General features: G+C 42.1%; 1 protein-coding gene across 1 annotated transcript in view; it reads left to right on the top strand.

The window, feature by feature from the left end:
- Nucleotides 1-17,982, top strand: part of VPS13A (vacuolar protein sorting 13 homolog A) — a 224,877-nt gene that overhangs the window by 138,809 nt on the left and 68,086 nt on the right. The window contains exons 45-50 of the mRNA XM_055124029.1: nucleotides 241-401; nucleotides 5,005-5,108; nucleotides 11,750-12,032; nucleotides 14,761-15,156; nucleotides 16,318-16,422; nucleotides 16,531-16,677. Coding sequence (XP_054980004.1) covers nucleotides 241-401; nucleotides 5,005-5,108; nucleotides 11,750-12,032; nucleotides 14,761-15,156; nucleotides 16,318-16,422; nucleotides 16,531-16,677 — 1,196 coding nt within the window. The remainder of the gene's footprint in view (nucleotides 1-240; nucleotides 402-5,004; nucleotides 5,109-11,749; nucleotides 12,033-14,760; nucleotides 15,157-16,317; nucleotides 16,423-16,530; nucleotides 16,678-17,982) is intronic.

Below are 17,982 nucleotides of genomic sequence, written 5' to 3'. Positions count from 1 at the left end.
ACCAGTTGCTGCCGTGGCAGCATGTGACTGCAGTGCTTGCCTGGGAACCTGCACCTTATGTGTGATGCCCCACATACATTTCGTGCATGGTAACATGGGTCCAGTTACAAATAAAAACACTGGAAAAATCCATCTATAGGGTGATCAGTGACAGTGAATTCACACGTTGATTGGCACATAATATCTGCTTAAAACTGATACATGATGATTTAACAAATTTCAAACTTTCTTTCAATTTAGAACCTGCCTCCCACTCTACTACTGATAAAATTCCTTTAACAAAAGTGGGGCGGAGACTCTTCACCGTAAGACACAGAGAGTCTGGGGTGGAGAGATCCATTGTTTGCCAGATCGAAGCAATAGAAGGAAGCAAGAAGCTGACAATCCGATCCCCAGTGCAGGTATGAACTTACCTATTTCTGTGGGTCATGTTTGATATCTCTGTGCTCCAAGTTTTAAAAAACGACAGCAGTTCACTACTGCTAATGTCCATTGTCCAGAGTGGTGGTCACCAGGATGAGCCTGATAGAGAAGAATTATTAGTGGCTTGTACTGTGTGACAGTGGTAGGATTTTGTTTTATATAACTTTTGTGATTTTTATAATAATTGATAACATTTTAAAATACTAATTTGTAAAAATAAACTCAGTAATTTCTCAGAATTTAAGTTTAATTAGAGAATGTAAAAGTGTTTTAAAGCATACTGAGGTAAAATCAATATTGTAGAAACTGTAAAATATTAAAAAAGCTTAAAATAAGTTGAGAGTTTGGGCATAAAAATATGGAATCTTTATCAAAAGACAATGAGTAAATTTGTCACCTCAAAATATGTGCCTCTGGGTCTTTGCTTCCCTCTTTCTGGGATTAGTCAGAATTTCATGTACATGGACTGCGGTATAGTGGGATCCCTAGTCTTAATCTGTGTACCAGTGTCCTCACGTGCAGTTGCTTGTTGAATCTGTATCTTATGTGTGAATTACTAAGTGAGTCTTGTATGTGTTCAGAGGAAAGGGTTGGGACCCCTCCTTGTTTTCATAATGGATTGTTCCATCCAGCAACATACTTTGCGAATGAAGTTGCCTTTACTATGTTATCAGGAATGAATTGGCCCAGAGTCCAAGTGTGTACAGTGTTAAGACATGTTCCAGACATGTTCCTTACACCCCACCAACCCCACTTAGATCCCCAGTGTCACATGTGGTCACCTGAGCCAGGCCAGGAGTTAGCACTGGGCACTTCTGGGCATGGGCACCCCCCAAAATAAAATAAGACCCCTATATTTCTAAATTCTAATGTGTTTTTTTTATTAATAAGATTTTTAAATAAATTCAGTTGTCTTCATTGCTATTAACTTCTAAGTCTTGCAATCAGGCATTACAAGATTATCCTAAATCAAACTTTTAAAAATTTGTTTAAGCCTATCTTAAATTCTATTTTCATTTCAGTTTTACACAAAATTATTTAAAATTTTTGATGCCATTATGTTAATCTACTAAATTCTTTTATTTTTCATTGCTGGTACATACACACATTTGATTTTTATACAAACTTGAATTGTGGAGCCCTGCTCGTTATGCTGGCCTATTAGCTATAATACTGACTTTTATATGATTGTCATGTCTAGATATTTTTACATAATTTATTCCAGTTTGAATCTGTGTTTTGTTTCCTACTGCACATATTAGAATTTCCTGTTTTTGTTTTTGGCAGGGGGGAGGTTGGTTTGGGGATCAAACCCTGTGTGCTCAGACTTACTCCTGCTCTGTGGCCAGGGATCACTCTTGGCGGTGCTCTAGGGAACACGTGGTGTAGGGATTGAAGCAGGGTGGCTGTAGGCAACCTTAACCCTAGACTCTCTCTCTGACCTCAGAATCTCCAGTATGATCATAATAGAAAGTATGAGAACAGATGTTCTTGCCTTGTTCTCAGTCTAGCTGAGAAAATTATTCACTGTATTTTCTTTCTGTATATTTTTTCTTTTTTTTAAAAAATTGAATCACTATGAGATACAGTTACAAAGTTGTTGATGATTGGGTTCCAGCATCAGTCCTTCACCAATGTACATTGCTCTCTACCAGAGTCCCCAGTTTCCCTCTGGCAACCCCACTCCCAAGACTGCCGCTGTGGCAGACACTTTTCTTCTCTCTCTCTCTCTGTCTCTCTCTGTCTCTGTCTCTCTGTCTCAGTCTCTGTCTCTGTCTCTCTCTCTCTCTCTCTCTCTCTCTCCCCCCCCTCTCTCCCCCTCTCTCCCCCCCACACTTTTGGGCATTATGGTTTGCAACACAGGTATTCTGACCATGATACTTGAAAACGATCTCTCTGGACAAGAACTGAGTGCTAGAAGTAGGTAAAGGGATATACATCATTCTGTATATTTTGTCATATATATAACAAAATAGTTGTGGGTTTTTGATAACTGACCTTTCTCACATTAAAATTGCTCTCCTGTCTTCCTAGTTTTCTGAGAATTATTAGGAATGTGTGTTGCAGTTGGCTGAATGCTTACATTGATTTCGTTAGGCAAATAACCATTGCTTTTTTTTTTTTTCAGTAAAGATATAACACCCATCCCTTCACCAAAAACCCCAGCATACACCCCCTCCCACTCCCCCTCTGCCTGTGTGGCAGATGATTTTCACTTTACTCTTTCCTTACTTTGATTACATTCAATTTTCGACAGGAAACTCACTATCATTATTTGGAGTTTTTCCCCCAATAGTCAGACCTGTCAGAATGGTATCATTAGATTGTATGTTTTCTATTGTTGGTAACAAAGAGCATAAGATGTTGCAGGGTCGCGAAAGTGGCCGCCCGGATTTGGAATTCTGGTATTAAGTCCAGATGTATTTCTGCCAGCAGCCGCTACATTCCAAGATTGGTTTCTGTGGCACTGGGATCATGGCTGTTCAGGAGTGGAGGAGCTGTACATGGGCGACCGCTCTGGGTCTCATTTGGGCAGGAGGCAGGGCCGGTTCTGCTTCCCCCATCGCAAGATTCCCCATGCATCCCGTCCCATCACTGCAAACTCCTACCTCTCCAATTGGTTCTGAACGGTGGCTGTCGTCATGTTGTCCAGAGTGGAAAAGGCCAAGGGACAGAAACCCTTCTCTTCCCGGGGCTGCACAGGGCCATAGCTTAGTTCAGAGTCTAGGAGTATGTCTGCCAGCAGCCTCTGTGTTCCAAGATTGGTTTCTGTGCCTCTGGGATAATGGACACTCAGGGGTGACGGAGCCATTCCTGAGCATACATTTTGGTTTGGAGAGATGTCCCAGTCCCGCATATTGAGGCCGTGTTAGTAGAAGCTCAGTGTCGCCAGGGCTCCATCTGGAGAAGGCATGCTGGCTATACTTTCTCCATCTGGCACCCTGGTGTTGTTGGCCCGGTCTGGGGTCCAGAGCATTCTCTGGCTTGCGGTGCCTACCGGAATGGCCCTGATTCTTCACTGTTGGTTGTGGCAAGATGGCGCTGAGGGCGGGTCGAGGGTGTGACTTCCGGTGGCCAGGGCGAATTGGAAACTGGGCTGGCACCGCCCTGTTCCAGTGCCCCCCCCCCTCGGTTTGGAGATGTCCCAGTCCTACATACTGGAGCTGTGTTAGTAGAAGCTCAGTGTTGCAGGGGCTCCATCTGTAGAAGGTGATAATCATTGCTTTTTAAATGTTAAGTCAGCCTTTCTTCCGCAGAATATTACTTGATCATTTTAACTCTTCAGTGTACTGTTCGGATGGGTTTGTGAAAATTATATTTAGAATTTTTGCACTTATGTTCATGAGGGATATATTGGTCTAGAGTTTTCTTGTGATGTTTTTCTTTTTTTCAAGAGGGGCCTCCTAGATTGTGCTCAGAGGCCACTAGGGGCTCTGGCCCAACCAGGCTAGGGAGGAGGACTCAAGGTTGCTTGGGCTCCGCAGTGTTGTGGGTTGCACAGGCCACCATAGTGCTGCTTGGGCCACCAGGGACACACCTGGCATGCCTTGTGCCTGCAGACTTGTAGCTGGCTGTGCTGCATGACACACAGGCCTTACACTGTGACTTCCTTGCTAGCTCCTGCAATGCTTTTAGTTTGGTTTTAAATAACGGTTTTGCTTTGTAAATATTTATAGATATAGTCGGTTGTATTTCATGAAATGTGGCCATGAGTAATCTTAAATTTCTATTTTAAGGTATTTTTGCCAAGTAGGTATAGAAATTTAAATTGATATATGCACAAAAGCTATTATTTACTGTATAGCAAATTATGGTACCTCAATAAAAATGGGGTAAAGTAAAACCCCCAAATAAAAATTTGTCTGGGGGTTGCCTTCCAAGCACCAAGCAGTGCTCAGTGGACATGCAGCCACCCCTTGTTGGCTCGATCTGAGCGCCCAGGGATGCCGTGGACCCAGTGCTGGGGCCACGCTGATGATGGGGCTGGTGGGAACCCACCCACGCCCACGCATGTCCATACACCTCTGTCCTGGCCCCGCTCATGAAGGTTTTCTGGTTTGGGCTTAAATTATTCCTTATCTCAAGGTCAAGAGGCTCTGACATTTGTGTAGGATTTTTCTAAAAGCCACTCTTAGGAGGTCTGGGGCCCACTCTCACTGTTCCTGTCCCGGGGCTGCAGGGAAGGGCCACGGAACATGCTGCTGCTTGGCTGCCGCAGGGCTGAGGGTGACCGGGCCTGCTCGCAGTTGCTCATGGGTCTCAGGAGCTGCGCCCAGTGGTGCTCTCGGCCAGAAGGTGCCAGGGGTCAGCCAGCCAGCTTCATGCAAGGTTCTGCACACTGGCCCCCATGCTCGCTCTCCAGCCCCCCGGGGAGCTTAAGAGCTGGGTTTCTGTGATGCTTCTTCTGGATAACTGTGGAAATGTTCCTGTATGGTTTAGGACAAGCAATGACGTGGTTATTTCTTTCTGATTTATATAAACAGATAAATGTTGCCTGATAGAGTGTGATATTTAAATGGAATTCTTGTGACGATGTCTTTAGACTGTTTATCAAGTTTAAATACTCTGTCTCTTTCTCAGATTAGAAATCATTTTTCAGTTCCATTAACTGTTTATGATGGAGACACGTCACTGGGAATAGCTTCACCTGGAAATGAATTCAATGTACCCTTACCATCGTACCGGTAATGTTTTTCTTTTTAACTGCTTTGTCATTGTGTAGATTTCTAGCTTTTAGATTTATTGGGAATATTTTGCTATCAGTCTGGTTGAATTTGTTTTGTTAATATCTCATCCTAATTATTTGGGCACTTATACTTATTATACATAATACTAGATTATGCCTTCACAATACTAGATTATGCCTTCACTAGGAAATATAAAAACAAGTACACTGATGTAATGATTTGTAGGAAACTTAAATGAACATGATGACTTTGGGATTTATACATTCTATTTGGTGTTTTGATTTATACATTTATTTGGATTTACAGATTCTGTTCTGTGACTTTTGGATTTATATGTTTTACTAGGAAGTGATTTCTGTTTTTTTAAATGGATTCACCTTGAGCTACAGAGCTGTTCATGATCAGATTTCAGCCATCCAATGTTTCATCACCATCTCTCCACCAGTATCCCTTTCCCACCACCAGTGTCCCCCGTCTCCTTCCTGCTGCCCCTCCCCTCTCCAGCTTGCTTCTTGGCAGGCACTTTGCTCCTTTCTCTCCTCCCTCCGTCCTTTAGGCAGTATGGTTTGCAGTGTTGGTACTAAGATGCTATTGTGTCTGTTCCGTTGCCTACTTTCAGAATGCAGGTCTTACCCAGAGTGATCATTTCCAGCTGTCATTGTCAGAGTGGTCCCTCTTCTATCCCAGCTGCCTTGTCCTCCAGCACCAGAGGCAGGCTTCAACTGTGGACTAATCCTCCTGGCCCTTATTTCTTTGTTGTTAGTTTCATAACTGTCCCACAAATGAGTGCCATCATTCTATGTCTCTCCCTCTCCTGACTGATTTCACTCAGTATACTATCCATGTCCATCCATTTATAAGCAAATTTTATAACTTTATTTTTTAAACAGCTGCATAGTATTCCATTGTGTAGATGTACCATAGTTTCTTTAACCAGTGGTCTGTTCTCAGGCAATTGAGTTTTAGTTTCTTTTTTTTTAATTTTTAAAAATTTTAATTTATTTTTTAAATTTTTTAATTGAATCACCATGAGAACAGTTACAAAGCTTTCAGGTTTAAGTCTCAGTCATACAATGATCAAACACCCATCCCTTCACCAGTGCACATGTTCCACCACCAAGAACCCCAGTATACATACCCCGTCATACCCCCCACCCTGCCTGTGTGGCAGATGATTCTCATTTTACTCTCTCTTTGATGACATTCAGTTTTCAACAGAAAACCCACTACTATTATTTGGAATTTCCTCCTGACAATCAGACCTGCTGAAAAGGCATCATTAGATCATGTGTTTTCTGTTGCTGATAATGAAGAGCATATGATGTCGTGCAGCCACAATAGCGGCCACGTGGTTTTGGAATTCTGGTATTTTAGTAATTAAGTCCAGAGATATTTCTGCCAACAGCCACTGTGTTCCAAGATTGGTTTGTGTGCCTCTGCGATCATGTCTGTTAGGAGTGGAGGAGCCATTTGTGGGTGGCCACTCAGGGTCTCATCTGGGCGGTGAGCAGGGCCAGTCCTACCCCCGCTCCCCCACATCGTGAAATTTCCTGCACGCCCCATCACTGTAAGCTCCTACCTCTCTGTCCAAGAGGTTCTGAAAGGTGGCGGTTGCCATGCTGCCGCAAAGGGGAAAAGGCCGCAAAGGGGAAAAGGCCAGGGGACAGTAACCCTTGCTTCCCTGTGCGGCACGGGGCCATAGCTTAGTTCACAGTCCAGGAGCATTTCTGCCAGCAGCCGCTGCATTCCAAGATTGGTTTGTGTGCATCTCAAGTTTTACTTTCTGAAGGTTTTATTTTATTATTTGAGCTGCAGTGGAGGGACCCAAGCAGTGCCCAGGGGGTTGAGGCATTCCTCTCAGCCCCTGACCAACTGACCAGCTCCATCTGTGGAAAATCAGGGCCTCGGGGTGCAGATATGCTGGGGTCCTGCCATGCCACAGATCTCCAGGCTGTACCCCATGGAACCGGGGGCCTCCAGGTCTAACACAATGTGCTCTGGGACCCATGTGGTGTTGGGGCTGACACTCGGTACCCGGGCATGGTAGCTGTGTGCCTTTCACCACAGAGCGGCCTCCCCAGCCCTACACAAAGTTATGGACTTGGCATTACCGTGCTGCGTTGAGAGGGCACCTGCACACTGCGTATGTGCACCCTCCTGACCCTCCTGTGCCCCCACCATCAAGCTGTCTGGCCTCTCCACCTGTGTCACAGCCACTTCCATCATTCTCACCGAATCTGGGAAAGAACTTTCATGGTTTCTTACTAATTTGCTAATTCCTATTTCACATGAGTGAAATCACCTGGTAATTATCTTTGACTTCCTTAATTCTAGTGCAGTCACCTCCAACTCTATCAGCTTTTCAGGGTGGGAGCGCTAGCATGGGAGGTCAGGCCCTTGCTGTGCAGGCGACAGACTCTGGCTCCATCCTTGGCGTCATGGGCGCCCTAAGCATGGGAATAGAGGCAGGAGTGTCCCCACTGCCCCTTCATTTTCATTTGAGGCAGAATTTCGTCTTGTTCAGTGGCTGGACAGTGGTCCATTTAGTGTGGGGTGTGCCACCACCTCCTTGTCCAGAATCTTGTTAACATGGGGTGTATGTCCATTTCTTTCCCTTTTTAAAAAATTTTGGTTATGGAGCCATACTCATTGGTGTTCAGGGGTCATTCCTGGTCATGCTCGGAGGACATTATTTGGAGCTTGGGATTGAATTAGGTTTATCCTCATGGTAAGCAAGAGGCTTACCCCTGTGCTACCTTTCTGGCCCTGTCTTTGATTTCTGGTGTTGTCTTTTATTTCTTTCTGATAGTCTCTTATGGTTTTCAGTGTATAGGTCTTTATGCCCAATTGCCTTGTCAAGAACTTCTTTTTTTTTTTTTTAAATTTTATTGAATCACCATGTGGAGGGTTACATAGTTCTCAGGATTATGTCGGTTATACAATTCTCAAACACCCTTCCCTTCAACAGTGCCCATCTTCCATCACCAACCCCCCCAGTATACCTGCCGCCCCCTCCCACCTCCCCAGTCCCCACCCTTGTACATGATAAGTTTCACTTCGTTTATGCCTTATCTCGATTACATTCCATGTTTCAACACACAACTCACTACCGTTGTTGGGGTTTCCCCCCAAAAAGGAAAGCAGTCCTATTGCCAAGGAGGCATTTGATAGTTCTCCACTGCTAAGAATATAGAGATATTAAGTCCCGCTGTTTGTTACATAACTTTTCTTTTTCCCCCTTGCCCCGCGCCACCGAGTTCACGCCTGTTTAGTAATCGCCACGCTGCCTGACAAGGGAAAAAAACCGAAAAGGATGGTTATTTCCCGTCATCGGCAGGCGTGGGGCTCTGGCTTAGTTGATAGACTAGTAGAGTGTCTGCAAGCAGTTTCTGGAACCGAAGGTCTTGCGCTGGTATCGGCTCCGGCTCGAGATTCCACCAGCGTCCCACTGTTCCATGTACATAATTTTTCCCCTTATATCCCATTCCCACGCCACCAGGTCTGTTTGCTTAATGGACATCACACTGTAGTTGACGACACGCCTCGTTTCTTCCCGAGAAAGAAGAAAATTTCTTCTCAGCCGGCATGGGGATATAGCTTAGTTCAGTCTAGAGAGATGGCTACCACTTTGATTGCCTTCAATATTTCAGCAACAGACTTACTATTCTTGTTAGGATCTCCCACAAAAGTCCGACCCATTAAAAAGGGACATATTACATATTGCTGATGCTAAGATGATATTAGGTCGCGCGGCCATGGCAGCGGCCGCGCAGTTTTGGGTTTCTGTATAAAGTCCAGGGAAAGTACAACCAGAAATAACATCACTACAAACTTTTACCCTTTTATGGTGCTCATAAGATGGAGAAGCCTAGAGAGAGGCTCGGCGTCTCCATTTTGCGCTCAGGAAAACCGCGGATCCTGTGCTGTGCTCAGGAGGGAGGAGTTGAGAGAGAGAGAGGTTAAAAGAATTGGGGGATGCCCGGTTCCCACTGTTTCAGCGCACCGTGGGGTCTCTGGTCCCATGCCGGAATTAGTTCAGTGGGCTGCTTGGAGTCCAAGGGCACTTCCTTGGGCTCTTCCATCATGCTCGCTCCACAGCAGGGTCCAAAGGCTCAAGAACTTCTAACCCCCTAGTAATGAGAATGGGCATCCTTGGCTATTTCCAGGATCTTAAGGAAAAAGTTTTCAGTTTCTTCACTATTAATGTGTTTGTTGTCTTAAGTATGCCGAGATACATGCCTTCTATTCCCAATTTGTTGAGTGGGTTTATTTTTCATAAGTGGATACTAAATCTTGCCATAGGCTTTTCCAACATAGGCTTTTTGTTGATAAGAATATATTACATTAATTCTCATGTTGAATAAATAAGCCTTGTGTCCTTAGAATTAATTTAACTTGGTTGTGATGAATGAATCTCTTGATATGTTGTTGAATTCAATCTGCTTAGTAGATTTTGTTTTTGTCCATTGGTTTTTGGGCTGCGCCTGGCTTTGCACAGGGATCATGGCTGGCAGGCTGTGGTAACCATCTGTGGGGTGCCAGCAAGCAAACCTGGGTTGTCCGTGTGCAAGGCAAGTGGCTTGCCCACTGTACTATTGCTCTGGTCCCTGAAGCTTTAGTTATCTGAAAATCCTTCAGTTCTCCCATCATATTTAAATGATAATTGTTCCAGGTAAACTCTTCTTGACCTGTCGTTTAGAAGACAAAAGAGAATATGTATTACAGCAAGAACCAAGAAGTAGAGTAGGCTAAGGAGCTATTTGTTTTGGCTGGAACACCCAGGGGTGCTGAGGGGTTGTTTGTGGATCTGTGCTCAGGTGTGTCTCCTGCAGTGCTCATGGAACCATATGTGGGGATTCTAATCAGAACCAGCAGGACGCAGATGAGTTGTTTAGCCCTTGTGCTACCTTGTATCAGACTGAAGTAGAGTAGTTTGAACCTAAAAACAAATTTGACAGATAATTATATCTCTATGTATGTCTCAGGAACAAGTGAGGAGTGTGAAATTTCACTGTTTCTAGTAATTGTAGTTGGAAGTTTCTGATAAAGGCCATACAATTAAGTGAATATGGGAGGGTTCAGGGTTCATTCTAGCCAATTTAAGGCTCCATCACACATCATTGATGAGATATATTTATATAGTATCACTGTCATCCCGTTGCTTATCGATTTGCTTGAGTGGGCACCAGTAACGTCTCCATTGTGAGACTTGTTGTTACTATTTTTGGCATATCAAATACGCCACAGGGAGCTTGCCAGGCTCTGCTTGTGCAGACGAGATACTCTCAGTAGCTTGCCGGGTTCTCCAAGAGGGACGGAGGAATCGAACCCAAGTCGGCCTCGTGCAAGGCAAACGCCCTACCTGCTGTGCTATTGCTCCAATCCGATATATATAGTAAATACTCAAAATTGGGGGTGGCGGAGTAGTACAAGGTGCCCATTTTCCCTTTCACCTGGCCAGACCTAGCTCAGTGCCCAGGACCACATGTGCCTCCCAAGTACTGCCAGAGAAACTCCTTAGCATAGAACCAGGAATAGTCCTTGAGCACTGCCAGCAACCCCCCTCATTTCCAATAAATAAGTAAAATAAAATCGTAAAAAGGAGCATAAGAAAATAATCAGGCAGTGGCTAATTTCATCTATCAGGGATGATGTCACGATCAGGCATTATTAGCTATACTACTATAAAATGATCTTTGAAGTACTTACAAGTGGACATGTGAACTTTGCAAAAAGTTGAAATGCTAAAATAAAAGTGATTTTAAAATGTAAGTCAATTATGTTACCTACCAGTGACTTTGTCATTGTCTTCTTACAACCACTCTGCAAGCGAGCACATTTGAATAAAGTGTCCATTGCAAGGTTTCCTTTACCTTCAAAGAGCTGGTGGTTTTGCTGTTGTTTGGGGGACATACTCAGCGGTGCCCTGAGATCACTCCTGATGGGCTCAGCGGACTGTATGGGGTGCTGGGGTCAAACCCAGGTCCACTACATGCAGTTATACTTGTTATACTATTTCTCTGGCTCCAGAGAGCTGGCATTTTTATTTTTCTTTTTGGGTCACACCCAGCGATGCTCAGTTACTCCTGGCTCTGCACTCAGGAATGACTCCTGGCGGTGCCCAGGGGACCATATGGGATGCCGGGGATCAAACCTGGTTGGCCACGTGTAAGGCAAACACCCTGCCCGTTTTACTGTGGCTCTGGCCGAAGATCTGGTGATCTTTTAAGTAAAAAACATTCCTTTTAGATCATGAGTTTGATTGCAACATGTTGTTCTTTTCAGACCACCTATCTAGGAAAGCCAACATCTTTCAATTATTTTTATAAGGCACAGAAAGTTTCATATGTTACCTTTTGCAAATATGACCTCTTGTTTGTGTTTTCTCTAAAAAGTCACTTGTAAACTTTTTTGTGATGGTTAAATTTGTAAGAAAGTATTCTCTTCAAAACCAAGGAACTTGATTACTTTCCAGGAACTTGAGGTGAACATTATCTGTTCTCCATCTTACCTCTCTCTAAAAAGAATGTGAAGATACAAAGATTTGTCACAGCAATATGGATGAGAGGTGTAATTAAACTGTACTTAATATGTTTTCTTTTAATTTTAAAGTGTGCTATATTTAATCTCTTATGCAGATCACATCTTTCTTTGAAACCACATGAAACAGATTATCAAAAGTGTGAAGGATTTAACTTTGAAGATATTGTAAAACATGATGGCACTGTTATAAAGAAGAAATGCAGATCTTCAAATCCTTCTATCAAACCATTTATCATTAATGTTGTTCCTGAAAAAGATAAGCTGACCTCTTTGTCAGTTTATTCTGAAGATTGCTGGGACTTACCATACATAATACACTTGTGGCCACCTATCTTGCTCCGAAATAATCTTCCTTACAAAATTGTTTATTATGTAGAGGTTGGTATCCCAAAATTTAGAATATTTCTGCCTGGCTTTGATTTTGTTACTTTGGTTATTTATTTGTTGCGATGGTTTGAGTTGTGATAAAAATCACAGTAGTGAAGGAGAGGTGCTTTTGGGCTGGCATATGGCTCCGATGTAGGGCATAGGCCTAGCTGAGGCCTGACACCCCCACCCCCGCACCACTCTCTGCAGCCCAGCCAGCAGCAGCTGTGGCCTGAACCCTGGCACCCAGCACGTTGGGGCCAGAGGGATGTCACATCTTTCAAAGGAGGATATAAATTTTTTTCCCACTGATCTTAGAAATTGAGCTTTTAAACCTAGTTCTCACTTGAGGTGAAGGTAGCACTTTAATTTCTTAATAAGTCTTTGCAAATATTTTTCATTATTTGTATTTTCTATATCATAAATTTAAAGCATAGAGACTGGGCTAGAGAGAGCATGTAACAGGTATGATGCTCTCCCTGCCTGCAACTGAGCCTGGTTTGACCTGTAGCTCACCGTGTGTTCCCCAGAGCACAGCCAGCAGTAAGCCCTGAGCACTGTCAGGTGGGACTGGAGACTTCTTCCCCTTCCCCCCCGAAAAAAGGGAGTTTTTTTCTTTCAAAGTATGAGAACTAGTATTAAAATGATATTCAAGTTCTAGAGTTAAACTTGTAGGGAAAAAAACACAACTGCGTTTTATTATTTGTATGCTATCCCTCTAAACTCATTCCATACCATGTAAGGATACTTTCTCTCTTAAATGCTTTATTTCAGCAGATTATCTTGGTCCTCCTTGCTATTCTAATGGCAGTCCTTCTATATGAAGATTTTAAGTAGATATCCCACTTGCTACACTAATCAAGAATGAAAAAAATAGTTATTCTAGTCCGTTAATTGAAATTCGCTGTATGTTTTCTCTCTTTTTTTTTTGGAGAAGAGTCCACATATCTTCTAGAAGCATTTTTCCATGCAACCGGCAGCTACCGGCATCTCTAAGAGGGTCTGGGAGATACTGAAGGTTCTCCTCGCTTGTGCTCTGATCTCAGAAGCTTGGATTGACCCACCAGGGTTGCCTCCTGAGTGTCTCTGAGCTGAGGATAGCATGTCAGAGTATTCCCACCCTAAAGAAGATTGCATATCTCTATGTAGGGGGTGGGTGTTGGTGTTGGCGCCCAGGGTAGCTCTCAGTGGTCCCCAGCCCCTTGGGGCAGAGGCCTGAAGGTGTAGTGGTGCTGGCGGTACTCCAGTGCTACACAAAGCATGTGCCTTAATCCCTGCACTTTCTTTCCACCCCCACCACTCCCTACCACCCCCCTACCCCCACCACACACACACGTGTGTGTACACACACGTGCACACACTTTACGCCAGGGCCTGATTCGGTTCAGTGTTGCCTTGCATGCATGAGACCCTGGGTTTGGTCCTCCTGTACCACCACAAAGAAACACAAAGCAAAAAAATTAAACTTTTATGTCAGAATAGATTTAATTTGGATATTAGCTTGTTCACATACTAGCTATATGTCTTTAGGCAAGTTATAGTATCTCTCTAAAGTGTTTTTCTTTGATTGTGAAATGGGGATACAAATAAAATGTACCTGATTGAGATGTACGAAAGATTAAACAGGTAATTAAAGAACACAGTGCCTCCTGGCTCCTGCCTCCCGTGGATTCACCTCCTTCCCCCTGTTTTCACCACCACCCTCTTTTGTAACATGTCACTAAGTAGGTTCATATTTTTTAAGATAAAGAGGCTTAAAAGTGCTGTAAAAAAAAAAAAAAACCCTGATGAGATAACTAGATGTACTGTCTAAATTCCACTTTTTTTTGGTGGGGGACGTATCTTAGGTCACACCCAGTGGGGCTTCTGCTGTCTGATGCCAGGGATGCAACTTTTAGCCTCTGCTACATGCTGGCTATCTGCTCCTGCTCGTTGTGCCATCTCCCCAGCCCTTTCATGGGGGAGAGGCACACCTGGCGGTGCTCAGGGCTTACTCCTGGCTCTGTGCTCAGGGATCACTCCTGATGGGGCTCAGGGGACCATATGTGTTGCTGGGTTCAAACCCCTGTCGGCTGCGTGCACAGCAGGCTCCTCAGCTGCTGTACTATCTGTCACTTTGGACCCCTAAACTCCACTTTCATAGAACTTTGTTGCTTTAGGAATCCCAGGATGCTCACCCATTCTCAAAGGGTGTGATCAAATTGAAGCTGGAGTATGGGAAGAGATTAGAGGGACGTGCTTAGTAAAGAAATTCAAAGTGCAAGATCATAGTGACAGTCCTTACGGTAGATGAGAGTACACGGAGGAAAGCAGGTGGGAGAGAGAGCGGAGACCAATGGAAGGTGCCAGCAGCAGGGAGTGGCGATGATGGGAGAGCTAGCAGGGATTGCTCTCACTCATAGCACCATTGATTTCCTGGTGCCTTAGACATTTTGTAGGTTCAAAGCTAAAATGACTAATTAAAGGGTCTTCTTCATATTATTTCTAGTAGTTTAAACATTACCTAATTCATTCCTGACCGTAGTTCTTTAAAGTAAATAACTTTAGGTAGTTGAAATTATCACAACTCAAGTCTCGGTATTTTCTGGAAAGTCACTAGTTGGCAGAGTTAGAACTTGAATATGTCTTAAAATTTGTTCAGAGATATTTCAAGGGAAATTTGTATAGCATTTGGTATCATAAAAATGATATTTTGCTGTACTGAAATATTTTTAAATATACTTTTTCTGTTTTATTACAGGGAACTGAACATAAAGTTTTTACTCTAAATGAAGGACAGTCAACCCAGATTTGCAATGCACAGTTGGATAAAACCAAACTACACTTGAAATTAATTGACTATCTTAATCATGATTGGAAAAGTGAATATCATATCAAGCGTAACCAACAAGAAATTAGTTTCATCAATTTTACCTGTGTTACAGAAATAGAAAAGACTGATTTAGATATTGCCATCCACGTGGCTTATAATACTGGGCAGACACTTGTGGAATTTCACAGTCCTTATTGGATGGTCAATAAAACTGGGCGAATGTTACAGTACAAAGCAGATGGAATTCACCGGAAGCATCCACCTAATTATAAAAAACCAATTCTCTTTTCTTTTCAGCCAAAGCACTTTTTTAATAACAATAAGGTTTGTAAAATTTAACCTTTATTTTTCTTTAGATATGTAAATAGAATAATTATATGAATTCTAAACAATTTTGTGTATTTTAATATTGGTCTGGACTTAGTTAAAAAGTTTACAATCATTTGTTTGGTTGTAATAGACTATATTGACCTTTCTGATGTCACTTAATAACTTTTCCTAAAAATAATTTATATTTATTGCCATTTAATTGTTTTGGACTGGAGCAATAGTACAGCAGGTAGGGCATTTGCCTTGCATGCGGCTGATCCAGGTTCGATTCCTCCATCCCTCTCGGAGAGCCGGGCAAGCTACCGAGAGTATCCTGCCCACAGGGAGCCTGGCAAGCTCCCTGTGGCATATTCGATATGCCAAAAACAGTAACAAAAAAAAAAAAAAACAGTAGCAACAAGTCTCACAATGGAGACGTTATTGGTGCCCACTCGAGCAAATCGATGAACAACGGGAGGACAGTACTACAGTGTTATTCTTTAGCTATTGACCACTTCACTTTAATTTTTAGGAGTTTTGAAGAATTGAATATATAAATAGGTAAAAATAATATTTGTTAACTACTTGAGGTTAGAAATGTGCACTGTGTTATAAAAAAGGTTTGGGGCTTGAGCAGCCAGTTATATGCATGCTTAGCATGTGGGAGGCTGGAGTTTGATCCACCAGAATTGCTTATGGCAGCCCCTAAGCACCACTAAGTAAAGGACTCAGTGCTTATGGGCTGTAGCGATAGCATAGCACAGTGGGTAGGGTGTTTGCCTTGCACGAGGCCGACGCGGGTTTAATTCCCAACATCCCATATGGTCCCCCGAGCACTGCCAGGATTAGTTCCTGCGTGCTTGAGCCAGGAGTAACCCCTGTGCAAGGCTGGGTGTGACCCAAAAAGAAAAAATGATTTAGTGCTTCTGGGACTGTAGTGGTAGTACAGTTGTGGAGTGTTTACCTTGCATGTGGCTGACTCCAATTCATCCCAGCATCCTGTACGGGTCCCCAAGCCTGCCAAGAATAAACACAGTGTAGCCCAAAAACACAAGAAAAGATTTATTGCTTCTTAATAATGCACTGGCTCATGCTTAAAAGCAGTATTTGTATCAATTTAGGTTGGAATTTTGTAAGGTACTCTGCTTATAATATATTTAAAATATTTTTTTCTAGGTTCAGCTTATGGTAACGGATAGTGAATTGTCAGATGAGTTTTCAATTGATACTGTTGGTACTCATGGAGCCGTTAAATGTAAAGGCCTGAAAAAGGAATATCAAGTGAGTTCTACTGTTCGTCAAGAAATTAAACTTTCTTTTGATGATTTCATTTTTGTAAGGATGTTATGATAACATAACAGAGTCTGGAATGTTGTTGTTTTCCCTTAGGTTGGTGTTACTATACAACTTAGCAGTTTTAATATTACCAGAATTGTGACATTTACCCCTTTCTATATGATTGAAAACAAAAGTAAATATAAGGTGTCAGTGTCTGAAGAAGGGAGTGATAAATGGCTTTCTCTTGAATTGAATCAGGTGGGTAGATGAATTTTTTGAAAAGTATTTTGAATTTTAATATTTCTTTTACTGTGAGATATATAAAAAAAACAGTTTTCATTTTTCTTTATCCTGTCTCGCCTACAACTGTTTCAGTTCCCTGAGCTGAATTATATATTGTATATGTGTGTATGTGTATATATTCTATGTATTTATATAAATTGTATCTGTGACAAAGATTATAGATAGTTATTAACTAAATCTTAAGCATCGCTCCTTATTTTAAGAAGGAAGTGGTAGTTTATGGTTGAAATTTAGTAATTAGACCCATGAATAAAAATTTTCTGAGTCTGCCTGAGGCTAATAGATGATTTTTGGAGAAATTCCAAATATGCTAGGATTGTAAGAGAAATCTTTATTCTGTCTTTATTCACTGTTGTTTCTTGCTCTTAAACCTAATTCTGAGATCATTCTTGAAGTTTGTCATTTTAGAATTTCAGAGCTGATTTTGCGGGTAAATGTCAAGAGCTTGTGTTCATGCATAGATATATTTGTCATTTTTTATGGTAGTTTTTCTTGATACTTTATTTTTCCCTTCAACTTGTAGTATTTTTTCCTGGTTTTTTGCTTTTTTTTCTTTTCTGTTGTTGAAAAACCTGCTATAGTTTGTCATTTCCTTGGAGGATCCTTTTGTCCTTTTAACTACCCTCACAGCTTTCTTTATGTGACTGACATCACAATCACAGTCCTATTTTTGTCTGTATGTGTGTGTGAGTTTGCCGTTGTAGTTTATATATAGCGCCTGGGATTGATCTGAACCCAAGGCTAGTAAACTACTGTTCAGCTATATTCCAGCCTTATATTTGTGTTCTTTTTTCCTATTTTCTGCTTGAGTGAGACGATTTGTGCCTGGGTTTCTAGAACTAGATTTGTACTTGCTATAAAATTTCCAACTACTGTTCATATATCACTTCACCTTAGTTCTTCCATTTCCCTCTTTCTGGCTTTTAATCAGACATACTTTTGTAGTTAATCCTCTGTGTCTCAATATTGCTTTTATATTTTCCATCTTCACATTTTCTCTGCTTTCTGGATAATTATGTATGTCATTACATGCTTTATCTCTTTTACTATGTCTGAACTTTTTAGTCAGTGGACTTTTGAATAACTTTGTTTCTCTTCCAAGATATGTTTATTTTAATGTTTACCTTAATGAATTTTCATGTTGTACTTCTTATATCATGTGATATCTGCTAAAAATCCCAGGAATTTGTAGTTTACATTTTAGTAGGATTATAAGGAAATAGTTTATTAATGTTTAACATTAGTACTATAGTCAGTGAT

This window comes from Sorex araneus, chromosome 1 (assembly GCF_027595985.1).
Source record: "Sorex araneus isolate mSorAra2 chromosome 1, mSorAra2.pri, whole genome shotgun sequence".
In the NCBI taxonomy this organism is placed as follows: Eukaryota; Metazoa; Chordata; class Mammalia; order Eulipotyphla; family Soricidae; genus Sorex; species Sorex araneus.
This window is presented reverse-complemented; position numbering and strand designations above follow the sequence as displayed.